Source organism: Trichomycterus rosablanca, chromosome 16 (genome assembly GCF_030014385.1).
Source record: "Trichomycterus rosablanca isolate fTriRos1 chromosome 16, fTriRos1.hap1, whole genome shotgun sequence".
In the NCBI taxonomy this organism is placed as follows: domain Eukaryota; kingdom Metazoa; phylum Chordata; class Actinopteri; order Siluriformes; family Trichomycteridae; genus Trichomycterus; species Trichomycterus rosablanca.
The window spans coordinates 1,195,230-1,215,102 of record NC_086003.1 but is presented as its reverse complement, the minus strand read 5'-3'; the positions used below and the strand labels follow the sequence as shown (position 1 = coordinate 1,215,102).

The window sequence follows — 19,873 nt, the reverse complement described above, 5'->3', positions numbered from 1 at the left end:
ACACACACACACACACACACACATACACCCGAAGGAAACCCACACGGACACAGGGAGAACATGCAAACTCCAGACAGAAAGAACCCAAAGCGCTCCACCTAGGAATGGGTGGCTCGGTGGGTAGCACTGTCGCCTCACAGCAAGAAGGTCCTGGGTTCGATTCCCAGATGCGCTCCGGGTCCTTTCTGTGTGGAGGTTGCATGTTCTCCCCGTGTCTGTGTGGGTTTCCTCCCACAGTTCAAGTATCCTCAGTTAACCTGACTGCACGTCTTTGGACTTGTGGGAAGAAACCGGAGCACCCGAAGGAAACCCACACAGACACAGGGAGAACATGCAAACTCTAGACACAAAGGACCCGGAGCACTCCACGTAGGATTAGAACCCAGGACCTACAATGTTCCACCCACCCTTTGGCCTTTTTGGTGTTCCACACAGTGTTCGATTTTTTTTTTTGGCTTTCCACACACCCCCATCCCTGTTGTTCCGATCTCTGACGTCATACACGACTCCCTTCTGTTTCCACAGCAACCGTCGCCGTCCTCCCCTGTGTTTCCGTGGTGATGGTACATCCCTCATGCTGCAGTAGAATGGTTGCAGGAGGAGGAGGAGGAGGAGGAGGAAGCTTCGCTGTGTGATTCAGCACCATCGCTCCCCTCCACCGCTCGCTTCTTATTCTTTCCTCTCGGTTCATGTCCATCCCTCCATTTTTACCGCATCGTCGTGCTTCTTCCTCCATGTAGCTGCTCGGGATGTTGTAAATCACACCGAGGTGCAGAGAGACACACACGGAGAGGACCGGGACCGGGATCAGCAAGCGCGGAATGGTAGGTGATGTGATGATGATGATGCTGGTGCTGATGCTGGGATGAAGGGTGGGGTGATGCTGCTACGGCTTATACTGATACTGACACGAATCTGGACTGACTCAAGGGTGAATCGCATCGATGCAATGCACAAATTTACTGAATTTACTAAAATGACCCACCAGCTTGTTGTTTGTCTTCTTTTGTTTGATTTTTTGCTCGGATAAAATGTCTGAAATGAAGCTCAATGGCTGCTGTTATTCACCATTATGCAACATTTTGGTAAACAATCAGGAATGGCAGTTTTTCATTGTCAGAATGCCATCAGAATTAAAAGCAGCACTTTTAATCATTTAAATGTAAATAATTACAAGGATGAAGCAATGAAACCATGTTTGTGTCGGTAAGTAACATATACATTTAATGTTTGCCTGCATTGAATGTCCAAAAATGAAGATTCCTGCCCTGATTATTTACCATGAATCGACACTGATGTGTAAGCAAGCAAAACAACAATCTACATCATTTAATAATCAGAATCAGAATAATAATTTTTAGATATGTGACATACCTAAATAAATTATGTACAGAATAAATATACAGAACAATGCAAAATCCTAAACACATGATTTTATACAGTTTAATGTATGCAATTTTATTAAATATTAAATCTGCCTTATCAAAATTATTATATCAGGTTTGTATTGCAGAGTCAACAACCAGGTACAAACAGCTAAGCAGACAACATTGTTTATATTTTATTTACAGAAAAGTGTAAATCTATAAATCCAAAACTAAATGTTAAAGAATTCTGATATTTATTATATAGATTATTTTAATCCATTATTTTTTATCTGATTGTTTTGCTTGCATGACATGTACAGAAATAACTAAAATAACAATGCTTTCTACTTTTATGCATTAATTAGGATTATTTAAACAATATAAACATTAAAAAGCATGTATTTTGAAGAGCATAATGAATCAGAATGATTGATTATTGTATCAGGTTTGTTTTAGAGAACCCGTTTGTATAAGCAAACTGATCAGCACCCAATGCTTGAGTTTTATCATTATTCTTACAAAAAACGACAAATGAAGGACAAAATAAAGAACTATGGTGCATTTTGAAGGAAATAACCTGATAAATCATAATTTATGGTGTTATACAGTGTGTATTTCTCTCTGCTGTACACAGTAATGGTGCTACATGCAGTGATGCTAATTCCTCTCACTGCAGCTCGACGGTGTTTCATTTGTAAACGGTTGACGGTGTGATTGCGGTTATTTGCAGTACCGGTACTGATTTACTGCAGAAGGATGTAAAACATAAATCTCTTGATGTTTTTGGATATAATCTATACAGTGAAGGTTAAATTGATCTGTGTTTAGCCTCTGTACTGTTAGCTGTATGTTAGCTCTGTGCTACATGTATGTGCTGCTGCTGCAGTATTATTTACATGCTTCCTATTAAGGCAATTAGATTTATTATATTTATGTTATAATCTTATTAAATCTGTGAAGCTCATAAGAAACATATCTAAAATCTGATTTATAATAACACAAAGTTAGTGATTATAATGGATAATGGATGAATAACTATATGGATAGATGGATGGATGGATGGATGAAGAAGTAGTGGATGGATAGTTGAGTATATTGATAAATGGAAGGATGATAGATGTATACCTGGATGGATGGATGGATGGATTAATTGTATGTATAGATGGGTGAATAAAAAGATAATGGATGTATAGTTGGGTAGATGATACATAAGAAAAAATAAGAAAACAATTATAGATTCTAAATTAATGAAAGGATGCATAGATAGATGATGGATAAAATGGTGGATGCATTGTTGGATAGGTGGATAAAAGAAGGGTGGATGGATTGTTTAATAGATAGTTTGATAAATAGATGAGTAGAATAATGGTGAATGTATACCTAGATGGATGGATGAAGAAATAGTGGATGGATATTGATAAATGGATGAGTAGAAGGATGGTGGATGTATAACTGGATGGATGGAAGGGTGGATGGATAGATTAAAGAATGGTGGATGGATAGTTTATTAGATGGATAAATGGATAGGTGGAATAATGGTGGATGTATACCTGGATGGATGGATAGATGGATTAGTTGTATGGATAGATGGGTGAATAAAAAGATAAAGGATGTATAGTTGGGTAGATGATGAATAGGAAAATAATTATAGATACTAAATTAATGAAAGGATGCATAAACAGATGATGGATAAAATGGTGGATGCATTTTTACCATATTTCTTTTAGTTTTTCATGCTCTTCTAATTTGTAGTGTATATTTTACTATATTTTCTTTTAGTTTTCATGTTCTTAATTTTTTATCTCTCTTGTCTTAATTTCATGTTGTCTTAATTGTAACTAAATGTTTGCGAGAAGTCTTTCTGAGGTTTTAGATCTCAGGAATGTTTTAATGCTTTTAAATAATTTTTTTTCCTTATGCAAAGCACTTTGAATTGCCACTGTGTATGAAAGGTGCTATACAAATAAACTTGCCTTGCCTTGCCATTGTTGGATAGGTGGATAAATGGATGAGTGGAAGGATGGTGGATTAGTTGTATGGATAGATGGGTGAATAAAAAGGGTGCATGGTTGGATAGATGATGATGGTAAATTGATGAAAGGATGTGTAGATAGATAGATGATGAATAAAATGGTGGATGCATTGTTGGATAGGTGGATAAATGGATGGATGGAAGGATGGTGGATGTATAACTGGATGGATGGATAGATGGATTCATAGTGGATTGATAGTTGAATATATTGATAAAGGGATGAGTAGAAGGATGGTGGATGTATACCTGGATGGAAGGATGGATGTATGGTTGGATAGATCATGATGGTAAGTTGGATGAAAGGATGCATAAATAGATGATGGATAAAATGGTGGATGCATTGTTGAATAGGTGGATAAATGGATGGATGGATAGATGGATTAATAGTGGATTGATAGCTGAATATATTGATGAATGGATTAGTGGAAGGATGGTGGATTAGTTGTATGGATAGATGATAGGTTGGATGGATAAAATGGTGGATGCATTGTTGGATAGGTGGATAAATGGATGGATGGAAGGATGGTGGATTTAAAGCTGGATACATGGATGAAATGTTGATGAATGGATGAGCTGATAAATAAATAAAAATTACTGATTTATTGCCAAAGTACAGCGGAGGTACCTGATCGATGAGTGGATTATGGACACATAAATAAATGGGTGGGTGTATAAATAGGAGGCTAGCTTTATAAATGGATTAAATGATGACCCGGATATGGATGTGGGGAGATATGAAGGGTCAGTTGGATGAATTAAGGATGAATAGATGGATAAATAGATAACTGGATGGATGAATAAGTGAATGGAGTGGGGGTAGGTGTATGGATGAAGGATAAATGAATAGATGGATTACAGATAGGTAAGCAGAGATGTGGATGAATGGATGGATGGATAAATAATTGAATGATTGTAGCGATCTCTACAGGGGAAGGTAGAAGAACAGAGGACTGATGAACACATAAAGCTACCGTGCTCCATTTTGAATCTGTATCTGATACCGGTGGATTTTGGTTAAAAGGTCAGCGGCATTCCTTCGTGGTCCTGGCGTGATGGCAGGTGAAGCGAGCGATGCTTCTGTGTGAATTATTGAAGCGCTGAGCGCTGGGGGTTCATAATGCATGTGGCTGTAGCTTCTCCACAAACGCTCGCTCTCAGCAAACTGACCTCCATCTCTAGGGACGGACTCGTTTTTTTTAGCCGAGCGTATAATGGACCTGCGCTTCAAACTGCTAGTCAATACCATCACGTCAGCAGTAACGATGCTCCGCGATCCCCCTCGCAGGCAGGAGACACATGGTATGAACTGAACGGAGAATTACATTCAGGGAACATTTAAGTGAATATAGTAAGATTTAAATATTAATTTATAGATGTTTGACTCTTTTTGTATAGAATTTAAATGATGTACCATGTAAACATGTTTCTACGACACTATAAAATTCACCTCTGAAGGTCAAAAATGTTTTTTTTTTGTTTAGTTTAGTAGCACAAATTTTCATTATGTGTTTTTAATTTGAACATGGCTGTACAGTCGAACTGGAGATAAACAATATGGACAGAAATATTGGGACTCCTGCCCATGTGCATTTACTCTCAATCACTCAGTCTTTCCTTTGTAGCTTTTATATCGTCCAGTCTTCTGTGAAGCCTTTCTACAAGACTTTAGAGTGCGTCTGTGGAAATTTGTGCTCATTAGGTTAATAGAGTCAGTGAGGTCAGGCACTGATGTTGGAAGAGAAGAAGAGGCCTGGCTCCTGATCCAAGTTTCATTTATCGCAAAAGTGCTGAGTTGTGCGTTGAAGGTGCTGGAAGCCCAAACCCTCAGTCCGCTGTTTTATGTTAGGATTCCATCTCATTATAAACCTGTTATAAACATTATAGTTTTCATCTATCAAAACAGTGCAGTTATTAAAGCTACTTGTTTATATAGTGCACTGCCCAACCTACTGAAGATGTATAAAATGGTGTGTTTTTAGATCCACTGATGTGCTTTTAGATCTGTGTGTTTTCATGTTTTTAGATCCACTGGTGTGTTTTCAGGTCCGCTGGTGTGTTTTCATGTCTTTAGATTTGCTGGTGTGTTTTTTAGATCTGTTGGTGTGTTTTTCAAATCCGATGGTATGTTATTTAGATCCACTGATGTGTTTTCAGATCTGCTGGTATGTTTTTCAGATCCACTGGTGTGTTTTAATTTTTCTAGATCCACTGGTGTGTGTTTTTTTTTAGATCTGTTGGTGTGTTTTTAGATCTGCTGGTGTGTTTTTAGATCTGCTGGTGTGTTTTTGGATCTACTGAGGTGTTTTCAGATCCAGTGATGTGTTTTTAGATCCACTCAGGTGTTTTCAGATCCCCTGGGGTGTTTTTAGATCCACTCAGATGTTTTTAGATCCACTGGGGTGTTTTCAGATCCACTGGGGTGTTTTCAGATCCACTCAGATGTTTGTAGATCCACTGGGGTGTTTTCAGATCCACTCAGATGTTTGTAGATCCACTGGGGTGTTTTCAGATCCTCTCAGGTGTTTTCAGATCCACTGATGTGTTTTTAGATCCACTCAGGTGTTTTCAGATCCACTGATGTGTTTTTAGATCCACTCAGGTGTTTTCAGATCTGCTGGGGTGTATCGGTGCACCCTTAGTGCAGGTCACAAGCCCGGATAGAAATCGGAGGTGTGCCAAAACCAAAATATGTGGACAAACGATCCGCCCCCGAAATATTCAGTGTGGATGACATGTAGGGCACCTTGGCGTAAGTCAGGGAGTAAATCTCTGAGCAGGTTGCCTTGCGATAGATCATAGAAATATCCAAACCCTCACTTTAAAGGCCGTCCACATACATTCGGCTATACGGCGCCCTGGTGAGTTTCCAGTTTCCATGGTTAACGTACCCCGTAATGAAAAGTAAATCCCGTATTATAATTCAGGATCACGCCCGGGTCTCGGGGTTCAGGTGGAGTTCCGTCTGACCGACGGAGGCTCCCGATTGGTCCGTCAGCCTCTGCCCCCGGTACAGAAGAGCTGTGCTGTGATTGGCTGAGCTGATGAGATGGGAGTGATGTTGTTGCCACAGCGTGTAGAGGAAGCGGGATGTTAACAGGAAGCCCGTGGGCGGCCCGGATTGACATTTGCTTTGTGCGTCGAAGGCGAGCAGAGGAGCCGAGCGCAGGAGACGCAGCGGAGGAGACGCAGCGCAGGAGACGCAGCGCAGGAGACGCAGCGCAGGAGACGCAGCGCAGGAGACGCAGCAGTTCATTCAGTTCCTCACAGTCGCCTCGTCGTGAGGAGGAGGACAAGCAGGGGGCGCAATCAAGCACCCGCTTTCAAATGGGCACTAATGATCAGAGGAGCCGATTCCCACATACTCTATATGCGCAAAAGTATTGGGACGCCGCTTCTAATTTTTGAATTCATGTGTTACAGCCACAACAGTCGCTAACAGGTGTAATCAATCAATCATATAAAGGAAAACAGTTTAGGGAAGGCCCTAAACCAAGAAACTCCAGCGTCCAGCACAGAGCCCTGACCTCAACCCCACTCAACAGCTCGGGGATGAATCGGAACATCAACTGATCAGTGCCCATCCATATAAATGGTCCAATAAAGTTGGGACGGGTTATGTTTACTTCCTCCTTCCTTAATTTTTCCTTATTACAACAAACTGTAATGGTTTGAGAACCGAAGGCGCCGGTTGTGGCCGTCGTGAGCGTGGAATATTTTCCCGTTCCTCCTTGATGTAGCAAATCTTAAAGACTTTAGCCGCTCGAACGTCGACGTTAGCACGTTATTTAGAATTCGAGACGTTGCACTTTTGCTCTCGGCCCTCGATCGCTTGCATCGTGCTCGGTCACAGCCGTAAGTCGCGCCGGATTAACACGTCTGCTAAACGTGCTAAACAGAAAGTTGAATATATTACAGCGCTGCTAGCTTATAATTTTGGATTTCTGTGCTAATCATGCTAATTTTACGCCACGTTGCTGCTTCATTAACCTCTTCTGTCTGCGTCAGTGTCGCGCGTTCATATGCTAATGTAGGTTTCACAGCCAGCGTGTGTGGACCTAATTACCCCTCAGCTAGGAGACTGGGTTCCACCACATGAGGGCCCCGGGGCCTGGATACGACCCTCCTCCACGCGTCTATAACGAGCGCAGCGCTGTCAGTGCTGTCAGAGGTTCCGGGTTTGTGTGCTAGTTTATTTGTATTTTATTTTGTTTTTTTTTATTCGTGATTTCTGACAGCACGGTGTACACAATATGACCAAAAGTATGTAGACACCCCTGGTAAAGATTGAATTTAGTCGGACAAAGGAAAGTAGAAGCACTTTGTAGTTCTACAATTACTGACTGTAGTCCATCTGTTTCTCTACATATTTTGTTACCCCCTTTCATGCTGTTCTTCAATGGTCAGGACCCCCACAGGACCCCCACAGAGCAGGTATTATTTAGGTGATGGATGATTCTCAGCACTGCAGTGACACTGACATGGTGGTGGTGTGTTAGTGTGTGTTGTGCTGGTATGAGTGGATCAGACACAGCAGCGCTGCTGGAGTTTTTAAACACCTCACTGTCACCGTTGGACTGAGAATAGTCCACCAACCAAAAATATCCAGCCGACAGCGCCCCGTGGGCAGCGTCCTGTGACCACTGATGAAGGTCTAGAAGATGAGTGACTCAAACAGCAGCAATAGATGAGCGATCGTCTCTGACTTTACATCTACAAGGTGGACCAACTAGGTAGGAGTGTCTAATAGAGTGGACAGTGAGTGGACACAGTATTTAAAAACTCCAGCAGCGCTGCTGTGTCTGATCCACTCATACCAGCACAACACACACTAACACACCAGCACCATGTCAGTGTCACTGCAGTGCTGAGAATCATCCACCACCTCAATAATACCTGCTCTGTGGGGGTCCTGACCATTGAAGAACAGGGTGAAAGGGGGTAACAAAGCATGCAGAGAAACAGATGGACTACAGTCAGTAATTGTAGAACTACAAAGTGCTTCTATATGGTAAGTGGAGCTGATAAAATGGACAGTGAGTGTAGAAACAAGGAGGTGGTTTTAATGTTATGGCTGATTGGTGTATATACATTATATTGCCCTGTGTGTGTGTGTGTGTGTGTGTGTTTGCCCTGTGATGGACTGGTGACCTGAAGCGGTGGTGAATGAATGTCCAGCAAGCTCACTGTGAGGTGTCCCAATACTTTTGGTCGCACCTCTGCACCCTGATCGATGGTGCGCCAGTCAAGGCCGAGGTGTCTGGATTTATGCCATGGGGGGCAGGAGACGGGGGTTGGAGGAGCGCCCGGAGTCTCTTTGTGCCAGACCTGAGAGATGGAGTGTGATGTCCCCGGTGGCACGGGCGGGGCGGGGCGGTGTGTGGGGGAAGGGGGGGGGGGCAGAGGGGTTCCTACATCACCAAGCTGTCACCGCCGTTCTCCGATGGTTCTCCTCCCCCAGGCTGCACCTGCCGCAGGCCCGGTATCACACACACACACACACAGTGAATGGGGCAGATGGTGGGGGGTCTCCTCGGTGGCCTCCCCGCCTTCATTAGATCCGCTTTGTGTTAGGGATCAGGAATCTGTACAGCTTCTCGAGAACCCTCCACGTTAAACCCCCTCGTTCCTCTCGGTGTCCTTCACGCCGGAGGTCAGAGACGCGAAGGACCTTGAGTCGAGGTCATTTCCTGCCCTGATTTATGAAGTAGGAGGGACCCAGCGCAGCGCAGCGGTGTATAAGATAACGATTCATCAGCGCTGCTCTCCCACCGGCTGTTTAATCATCTCAGGACGTCGGGCAGTAACATAAATATTAAAAATAATAAATATTAGCACCTAGCATTGCTTAGCAGCGTCAGTCCTTCATTAATATCCTGTTGCCCACCCTTCCTTTGCCACTACAACAGTCTCTAATCTTCTAATCTTCTGGGAAGGCTGTCCAGAAGAATCCGTACTGCGTCTATGGGAATCAGATGTGCAAAGTCTGCGAGACACAAGAAAAGTAGTGCTAAGCATAAAACTGCAGGTTTCTAATGATATACTGCATATGCACAGTGCTAGGCTAGGCTAGGCTAGGCTTCATCACTTTAATGCAATGCAGTACATGCCACCGGGCGCCATCTAGCGGGCATAATTGGCAGTGTCTTCAGCAGACACGGTTCTGCTAGGGCGGGATGACCGGACTATGTGGGTGGGGTCTTCAAACTCTGTGTAAGGACCCTGATTAGCAAATAGAGAGATGCCTGTGCAGAATGCATGGGTGAAAAAGGGTTCCGGTAAGGGCTGGGTATTCCGGTAATATACCCACCTCGACCCCAATCAGGGACCCCCCAGCAGCGGAAGGCAGAATGGGAGAAAATGTCGTTGCCTTGTGAATTTTATCCCAGAACCTGCAGAGGGTGTATTGGCTGCTCCTCCTAGATGTGAGTGAGCGAGCGAGTATGTAAGTGTCATGCCATGTGCACGGATGTCCACAGACGTGCTCTGATGTCCACAGACGTGCTCTGATGTCCACAGACGAGCACTGATGTCCACAGACGTGCTCTGATGTCCACAGACGTGCTCTGATGTCCACAGACGAGCACTGATGTCCACAGACGTGCTCTGATGTCCACAGACGTGCTCTGATGTCCACAGACGTGCACTGATGTCCACAGACGTGCACGGATGTCCACAGACGTGCACGGATGTCCACAGACGTGCACTGATGTCCACAGACGTGCGCTGATGTCCACAGACGTGCACTAAGAAGGGTTTCAGATCTGTTCTTGAAGCAGATTGTGCTCCAGGTGATGAAGCTCTAGCAGTAAACCCACTACATCATCATCGATATGTCCCTTTATTATGAATCATTCAATTTCCCATGAGCACTAAGGACTAATAAACATTTATTAGAAAACAATACCGTTTGACGTCCTTGCTGAAAGCTTAAGAACAGCGTAAGAACAGCATAAGAACAGCGTTAGAACAGCATAAGAACCACCGACTTGAATAAACGGATGATTTTTATCTCAGTAAGGACGTCCGACCTCTGGCGCCGCGTGACTGAGCATCTTCTACCCGGAGCCGAGTGTCGCGTATGCAGCGTTCCGTCTGTCAGGAATCCCGATGCGATATTGATTTTAGATCCCCTAGGAAAAAAAATCGTTCCGCGTCGGCCGGCAGAATAAAGAAAGCAATATTTTAGGATTACTGGAGTACGCGTCTGTATTTTCACCTTTCACACCTGTTCTATATTTCATCCAGCCAGAACAGATTCTACTTCCTCCTGCTCCCTTATCACCGCCCACTTCTCCACTCGCCTTCTTTTTCTGTCCGAATTTGACCGTTTACACCCGTTTCTTCCAATTTCTGCCTCTCAGAACTCGTACACATACACTAAATGACCAAAAGTATGCGGTCAACTGACTGTCAGCTTGTCGGATGTTGCCCACTCATTCCAATTTCTCTTCCTTTGCCACAGCAGCAGCTTCTGATCTCCTGTTTAAAGCTTTCGAGAAGAATTCAGACTGTGTATAGGGGAATTTGTGACTATTAAGTCAAAATATCATCTACGAGATCGAGCACCGATCTGGAGCCGCAGAATAAACCTGAGTGAAGATTTCAGGATGAGACAGGAAGGTGGTTTTCCGACATCATTATCGTTTCCCCCTTCGCCTCCTCATTTGATGCCACATTTCCTCACCTCCTTTCTGCTCGGCTCATTTCCATATTCCTGTAATTACCGTCCTCTTGGTGCCACCTCGTGATGAGCTGATTAATTAATGCTGGAGGACGGGTGGGTTTCTGTACTGATTACATTCAGACGCTCTGATAGGTCAGAGGTGAAGGTGAGATGTAGATGTGAGTCGGTGTGGGAATAAAAATGTTCTCATAATTAATAATCTTTCTCTGATTTTTTAGACATGCCCAATTTCCCAACCCCCGCTGCACTGTCAACCCCTTCCTCATGGACGTCCTCCATGCTAGCTGAGAAGACTGCAGGCTAGCACCCCCTTCCATACTGCATACTACCATATTACCATACGGCATACTACCATACTGTATACTGTATTCTACCATACTGCATACTGCATACTACCATACTTCATACGGTATGCTACCGTAGTGCATACTGTATTTTACCATACTGCATACTGTATTCTACCATACTGCACACTACCATACTGCATACTACCACAGTGCATACTGTATTCTACCATACTGCATACTGTGTTCTACCATAGTGCATACAGCATACTACCATAGTGCATACTGTATTCTACCATACTGCATACTGTGTTCTACCATAGTGCATACAGCATACTACCATAGTGCATACTGTATACTGTATTATACTATACTGCATACTAGCTAGTGCATACTGTATGCTACCATACTGCATACTAGCTAGTGCATACTGTATACTACCATACTGCATACTAGCTAGTGCATACTGTATTCTACCATACTGCATACTACCTAGTGCATATTGTATTCTACCATACTGAATACTACCATACTGCATACTAGCTAGTGCATACTGTATTCTAACATACTGCATACTACCTAGTGCATACTGTATTCTACCATACTGAATACTACCTAGTGCATACTGCATACTGTATTCTACCATACTGCATACTACCTAGTACATACTGTATACTGTATTTTACCATAGTGCATACTGTATTCTACCATACTGCATACTGTGTTCTACCATGGTGCATACAGCATACTACCATAGTGCATACTGTATACTACCATACTGCTATACTGCATACTACTGTACTGCATACTACCATAGTGCATACTGTATTCTACTATACTGCATACTACATAGTGCATACTGTATACTGTATTCTACCATACTGTATACTATATTCTACCAAAAATGTAATCTATATACTGCAGTAAGGCTCCTAAATCAGATTTCTCATCACACACACTGCAATAAGCGTCTGCACTGGCCTCTACAGATGCTCCGACCTTCAAAAGACCTTCCGAAGAGCCGAGTGAACGTGAGCCGAGCTCCATCGCTCCTGATCACATAAATTCAGCGTAAGCTACACCACGAAGCACTCAGCGCCCGTCAGTAATGCCCTCGTTCGTCTGTACGTCCGAGTCTGAGATGAAAACGCTCTGAAATTCAGGTTCTGGATGGAGATTAATTGGAGACAGGAATTAACATTAATACCCCTCACCACCCCCCACCCAAATAAAAAAGAAATAAACTCATCTGGTTCTCTGGTCATGTCTCAGTAATTGCATTAGGTGTGGGTTGGAGCGGGTGCACGAGGAAAGCTAATGCAGATCCTGCAGCAGAGCCGGCGTGGATTTAATACTGCAGTCTGTCAACACTGCATCAGCGTCCGGTTAACACGCTTACTGAATATATTACTGCGTACTGACTGTTTACTCAGCACCACGCCAGCGCGCGTGTGTGTTAGCGTTAAGCTAACTGTTATGTTCACGTTTACATGATTTCTGCAAGGCCTGATGAGTGTGTCAGTAATCAGGATTCAGGAGAGTATCAGAAAACATCTGGAATCAGAGGGGTATATAGGGGGCGCCACGCCGGATCTGGTCTGCAATCCGGACTCGGACTAATTCCTGTTTAGTGTTTGGGCAGAAGAGGTCAAATTGAAAACAAGTAGTCCAACCCACTGTCATGCCCTCCTTTTTGGGGTCTGATGTTCTCCTTTTTGGGGTCTGATGTTCTCCTTTTTGGGGTCTGATGTTCTCCTTTTTGGGATCTGATGTTCTCCTTTTTGGGGTCTGATGTTCTCCTTTTTGGGGTCTGATGTTCTCCTTTTTGGGATCTGATGTTCTCCTTTTTGGGGTCTGATGTTCTCCTTTTTGGGATCTGATGTTCTCCTTTTGGGGTCTGATGTTCTCCTTTTTGGGGTCTGATGTTCTCCTTTTTGGGATCTGATGTTCTCCTTTTTGGGGTCTGATGTTCTCCTTTTTGGGATCTGATGTTCTCCTTTTGGGGTCTGATGTTTTTCTTTATGCATTCTGATGTTCTCGTTTTTTTGGTCTGATGTTCTCCTTTTTGGGGTCTGATGTTCTCGTTTTTGGGGTCTGATGTTCTCCTTTTTGGGGTCTGATGTTCTCGTTTTTGGGGTCTGATGTTCTCCTTTTGGGGTTTGATGTTCTCCTTTTAGGGTTTGATGTTCTCCTTTTGGGGTTTGATGTTCTCCTTTTTGGGGTCTGATGTTCTCGTTTTTGGGGTCTGATGTTCTCCTTTTTGGGGTCTGATGTTCTCCTTTTAGGGTTTGATGTTCTCCTTTTTGGGGTCTGATGTTCTCCTTTTTGGGGTCTGATGTTCTCCTTTTTGGGGTCTGATGTTCTCCTTTTAGGGTTTGATGTCCTCCTTTTAGGGTTTGATGTCCTCCTTTTTGGGGTCTGATGTTCTCGTTTTTGGGGTCTGATGTTCTCCTTTTAGGGTTTGATGTTCTCCTTTTTGGGGTCTGATGTTCTCCTTTTAGGGTTTGATGTCCTCCTTTTAGGGTTTGATGTCCTCCTTTTAGGGTTTGATGTCCTCCTTTTTGGGGTCTGATGTTCTCCTTTTAGGGTTTGATGTCCTCCTTTTTGGGGTCTGATGTTCTCCTTTTAGGGTTTGATGTCCTCCTTTTAGGGTTTGATGTCCTCCTTTTTGGGGTCTGATGTTCTCCTTTTAGGGTTTGATGTTCTCCTTTTTGGGGTCTGATGTTCTCCTTTTAGGGTTTGATGTCCTCCTTTTAGGGTTTGATGTCCTCCTTTTTGGGGTCTGATGTTCTCCTTTTAGGGTTTGATGTCCTCCTTTTTGGGGTCTGATGTTCTCCTTTTTGGGGTCTGATGTTCTCCTTTTAGGGTTTGATGTCCTCCTTTTAGGGTTTGATGTCCTCCTTTTTGGGGTCTGATGTTCTCCTTTTTGGGGTCTGATGTTCTCCTTTTAGGGTTTGATGTCCTCCTTTTTGGGGTCTGATGTTCTCGTTTTTGGGGTCTGATGTTCTCCTTTTAGGGTTTGATGTTCTCCTTTTTGGGGTCTGATGTTCTCCTTTTAGGGTTTGATGTTCTCCTGTTTGTGGGTCTAATTTTCTCCTTTTGGGGTCTGATGTTCCCCCTTTTTGGGGTCTGATGTCCTCCTGTTTGGGGTCTGATGTTCCCCCTTTTAGGGTCTGATGTTCTTCTTTTTTGGGGGCTTGATTCTGTTGTGTTCTATTTTAGATAAATATGGGAGACACTGTACACAGTCGCGCGAGCTTTACGTCCCTTCTGCATTTGCTTTGTCCATGTGATCGAGTGCCAGTTTTACTGTGTGTGTGTGTGTGTGTGTGTGTGTGTGTGACACATTAGAAGCTAATCATGCTAAGTGACCACGCTGGACGTATTTAGTGTCATAATGACCGGATGATCAGGTGACATCAAATGTCAGAACCCAGCAGATGGAAAACGCGCATCACCTACACCTCGCCAACACCAGTCAGGCGCCCTCGCCCGCACGTTTCAGACCGCGTTTCTGCTGTCTGACTTTGGAAGCGTTTGCTGTGTTTGGTGTCGGCGTGTTTATCAGCCCTGATTAAACGTTGTCGTCGTCCTGGATGCCGAGCGGCGGCGGCTTTAATTATTCCTTTAAATAAGAGAATAAGACTGGTGTGTAATCAGTGCGCCACACCCACACATTAGCGCATTTAGAGCCGCCGTACGTTCAGAACAGCTCACGCCGCGCGTCCTGATGTTTCTTTTTCTCTCTTTATTGTCGTTTCTGCAGCCGTTTTGTTTCGGCGGCTCATTTCCGGCGGCGGGTGTTTAAAAGCCCCTTCATCAGCTGTAACGCTCGTTATTTTGGAGTCATGGCGCCTTTACCGAGCCAAAAACGACCCTGTGTGTGTAATGGCAGCTGTTAGCCTAGCAAATGGACGCGCTGATGGTCTCGTTTAGTTTCCGAATAGCAAAAAGAACATCGATTTAAAAACACTGTGTTTATTTAAAAATGAATAAGAGTTCCGGTCTGATCTGCGTCTGATCACGTACAGGGTGTCACGCTACTCCCTGCAACACTCCCTCAAACAGACAGCAGGGGTCACTATTGCAACAGCGAGGTGAACAATCATCAGCTATCCGTGTCTGGTATAGAACAGAACAGAACAGAACACAAAAGAACAGAGTAGAACAAAGCAGAACAGAACACTATAAAACAGAACAGAAAAGAACACAACAGAACAGAACACAATAAAACAGAACATAATAGAACACAACAGAACAAATCAGAACACACCAGAACAGAATAGAACAGAACAGAGTAGAACTGAACAGAACACAACAGAACAAAGTAGAACAGAACAGAACACAAAAGAAGAAAACAGAATAGAACAGAACACAACAGAACAGAACACAATAAAACAGAACAGAATAGAACACAAAAGAACAAAAAAAAGAACAGAACAGAATAGAACACAACAGAATAGAACAGAACAGAATAGAACACAACAGAATAGAACTGAACAGAACAGAATAGAACACCATAAAACAGAACACAAGAGAACAAAACACAGCAGAACAGAAGAGAACACAACAGAACAGAATAGAATCACATGGAGGAAGATGATCACCACTGAGCGAGCGTATGAGACGGCCAGAACAGAACAGAAGCTCCTGACCCACATTAAATCCAGCGTGTTCTGTTACTGTGGGCGTGTGATGAGGCTCCACATGACAGGTGGGTGTTTAATCGGAGGGCGAGCAGAACGCGTTACGTTGCTGGTAATATTTTTGAGAAGCGCGTTGGTGACGGATGCCCGGAGTACGGCGTGTGCTCCAGACGGATGACGCATCCTTTATTTTCGGCGGCTGAGATGGAGGCTGAAAAACACCGATTAATATTTAACGTGGAGCCGCGGGGGGGCCGTGGGGCGCAGCGTAGAGCCCGTCAGAACTCGGCCTCCCGTAGCAGGAAACGCTCGGCTCACGCTAGCACGCCGCCCGCGCCCGTTTCATCAGTTATTTTTGGATCTGCTGTGGTGGATGTACAGATACTGACGGAGACTCAGACACGTTTGATGGAGGTCGACGCCCTTCGTGTGATTTTTTTTTCCCGTTTTGTTTTTACACCTCGTGCCAGCGCTCACGGAGAGTGAGAATATTTCTCCACACCTGAGCTCACCTGAGTGTGCCAGCTTTCCTTGTGGGTATTCAGTACAACGATGCCAAGATGCCAAGCAGATTCATCACGGACAAAAGAATTGGGACACCTCAACTAATTAAAATGCACGTCTTTAAAATCAGTTAAAGAAACTTTGGAATGAACCAGAACATCCACCGAGGTTTTCTTGACCGACCAGCATCAGTGTCCAGGCACAAATTCCCACAGACGTTCTAGCTCAAAAGATCACACCGACGTCGCTGTTTTAATACTGTTTGTTTTTTAAACGGGCCGGCTAACAAGCTCACGGTCAGGTGTCCAAATACTTTTGGCTATATGGTAAACAGAACAGAACACAGCAGAACAGAAGAGAACAGAACAGAACACAATTAAATGGAACAGAATAGGATACAAAAGAACAAAATAGAACAGAAGAGAACATAATAGAACAGAACAGAATAGAACACAACAGAATGGAACAGAATAGAACGCGACAGAACACAACAGAACAGAATAGAACAGAACAAAGCAGAACAGAATAGAACAGAACAGACTAGAACAAAACAGATCAGAACACAACAGAACAGAATAGAACAGAACACAACAGAACATTGTTGAGAGAATATGTGGTGGCGTCTGAATACTTTCGGCTATTTGGTGGTGTGTGTGTGGGGGGGTCCAAATACTTTTGGCTATGTGTGGCCCTTGAGGGGTCGGTACCTGTGCAAACATGCATTTCTTATTATACGTTTGCAGCATTTACATGTACAGAGTTGGGGGCCTCGCTCAGGGGTCCAACAGGAGCAACTTGGTGGTGGTGGAACCTGAATCAGCAGCCTGATGTTTATAGTCCAGTATCATAAACGCTGAGCTGAGCTGAACTATCGCCGCCCTGGTGGTACAAGTGTGCAGATATGGTGCTGACCCTTGGTCTCGTCTCTTGTGTTCCAGGTCTTTATGAACAGACATTTCTTGTACAACTGCAGCGCGCCCATCCTGGATGTGAAGATTGCTTTTTGTCAGGTGTGTGTTCCATACAGGTAAAATAAAAGGTAGAGTATTCATTCACTTCCACTCTCACACTTCCACTGTGTGTGTGTGTGTGTGTGTATGTGTGTGTGTGTGTGTCAGAAATACAGCGCTGTGAAAAGGTCAGCACCCCCTACTGGTGGCCTCTAGTGCAAATTTGCCTAATAAATAAACAATCTACGATCTACAGTATATTGTCTTAGCAATTTAAAAATAAGGGCCTTGCTTAGGGGCCCAACGGTGGCAGTCTGGCGATGGTGGGGTTTGAACCAGCAACCTTTTGATTATTAGTTCAATACCTTACCTCCACTCCTGACCGACGCACGTGCAGTACCGACCGCTTCTTTTCACCTGCACCAGGCAGGTTCATACGGAGATCCGTATGGCGCACAGAGAGTCACATGATCGCACATCTCTGTGTAGTGCTTCGATGATCCAGAAGAGGTCGTACCGGCAGCCTCCCTCCATCTCAGAGCTGAGATTGGAACCTGCGAGCTCGAGACGCCAGTGCTGGTGCGCCGGTGCGCCACCCAAAAAAATGATAGATAGTGGGTGTAGACATCGTGGCGTAGTGTTCCTGTAGAAACTTTAGACTTTTTCACACCACTGTGTTTGTGTCTGTCTGTGTGGGTTATACAATACATGGCCAAAAGTATTCGGACACCTGACCATGACCTTGGTGAGCTCTGTGTGATGTCTGTGGGAATTTGTGCCCACTTTAGATATGGCTGGGCACTGACTGATCAGTCGAGGTTCCGATTCACCCCAGAGCTGTTGAGTGGGGCTAAGGCTAGTGTTTCCTGCTGGAACAGGAAAGGTCCTTCCCTAAACTGTTGCTGCAGCATGGGAAGGTGTAATTTCCTTTATATAACTGCTTTATTACACCTATGTGTCCAGATACTTTTGGCCATATTGTGTATTTTTAATGTCGCCTCATAGCAACAAGGTTCGATTCGATTGGAGTTTGCATGTTCTCCCTGTGTCCGTGTGGGTTTCCTCCGGGTGCTCCGGTGTCCCTGTGATGTCACCCAAAGAATCTGACCCACAGCGACCCTGACCAGGCCAAATAAATGAATGAGTTGATTCATTCTGTCTGTTTGTATCTTGTTTGTTTCTGTATCATCCCTGAACATCTTGTCATGTGTCCCACTGATCCATGCTTCTGTAGACCTTCTGGTTTGTGGGCGGGGTGGGAGGGGGGGTAATTCGGATATGCCCAATTAACATGTGCTCTCTGGCGACCTCTGTCTGCCACGGCGGGTACGCCTCCTCCGACATGTATGAAGCCCCTGACTACCAGGGATAGAAGTAGCTCAGTGGTTAAGATACCAGACTAGTAATCAGAATGTTAATGGTTCAGACCCATTACTGCCAAGTTGCAACTGTTGGGCCCCTGAGCGAGGCCCTTAGCCCTTAATTGCAATGCTCATGCTGTACCTTCATTCAGACACCAGGAGTCGCTGTTGCAGCAACACCACAAATTCAGTCTTTTCATCGTCCATCCAGAATGAGATTCGAACCTAAGTGTCGAGCCTTAGGTGCACCAAATTATGTCCGTCGAGTGCCCAGCCAGGCTGGTAGCATCGGCGTGCCGACCGCCGCGCCACCTGAGCGACAAAATAAGGACAAAAGTATCAGGACGCCCCTTATAATTTCTGAATTCATGTGTTTCTGCCACAAAAATGTATTGATTGATTTGGGCAGCTGTAGCCTAGTGGTTAAGGTACTGGACTAGTAATCAAAAGGTCGCTGGTTCAAGCCCCACCACTTCCGCTAAATGCCGAAAATGTAAACTTAAATATAAATAATATGAAGGAAATTACAGGCTTACAACTTTACAATAGTTTAGGGAAGGCCCCTCCCTGTTCCAGCACAAGCAAGCTCTATAAAGATGTTGATGAAGAAACAGGAAAAGGAACGCTGTCATATTTCGACTGAACGGGCACAAATTCCCACAGACATGCCTCAGAAGAGCAGCTGTAGTTCTAGCATAGTGACTGAAACAGGAGGGTGTAGATAGTGGGTGTAGATGGTGCATCTCAGACTCACCTTTGTTTGTTTGTTTGTTTGCAGGGGTTTGGTAAACAAGTTGATGTTTCTTACGTCGCCAAGCATTACAACATGAGCAAAAGCAAAGTGGACAACCAGTTCTACAGCGTGGAGGTCGGGGACTCCACCTTCACTGTTCTGAAACGCTACCAGAACCTCAAACCCATCGGTTCTGGCGCTCAGGGAATAGTGTGGTAAGTCATCTACACTCCCCACAGTGCTGTTTCTACTCCATTATGGTGAATACAAAGATCCTCTGTAGGGGGCGCTCTGCTGGTGCAGTGGGGAGGT

At 44.3% G+C, this 19,873-nt stretch overlaps 1 protein-coding gene across 4 annotated transcripts in view; it reads left to right on the top strand.

Annotated features, from left to right (window-relative positions):
• Positions 1-604: 604 nt before the first annotated feature.
• mapk10 (mitogen-activated protein kinase 10) overlaps positions 605-19,873 on the top strand; it is a 41,879-nt gene continuing 22,610 nt past the window's right edge. For 2 of the 4 annotated variants that reach the window (XM_063011842.1, XM_063011841.1), the window contains exons 1-3: positions 605-824; positions 17,456-17,527; positions 19,607-19,776. In XM_063011842.1, the coding sequence (XP_062867912.1) occupies positions 822-824; positions 17,456-17,527; positions 19,607-19,776 (245 nt within the window). In that variant the 5' untranslated portion in view covers positions 605-821. Of the gene's footprint in view, positions 825-17,455; positions 17,557-19,606; positions 19,777-19,873 lie in introns of all 4 variants that reach the window. The other 2 variants (XM_063011845.1, XM_063011843.1) reach the window with 2 other exon arrangements.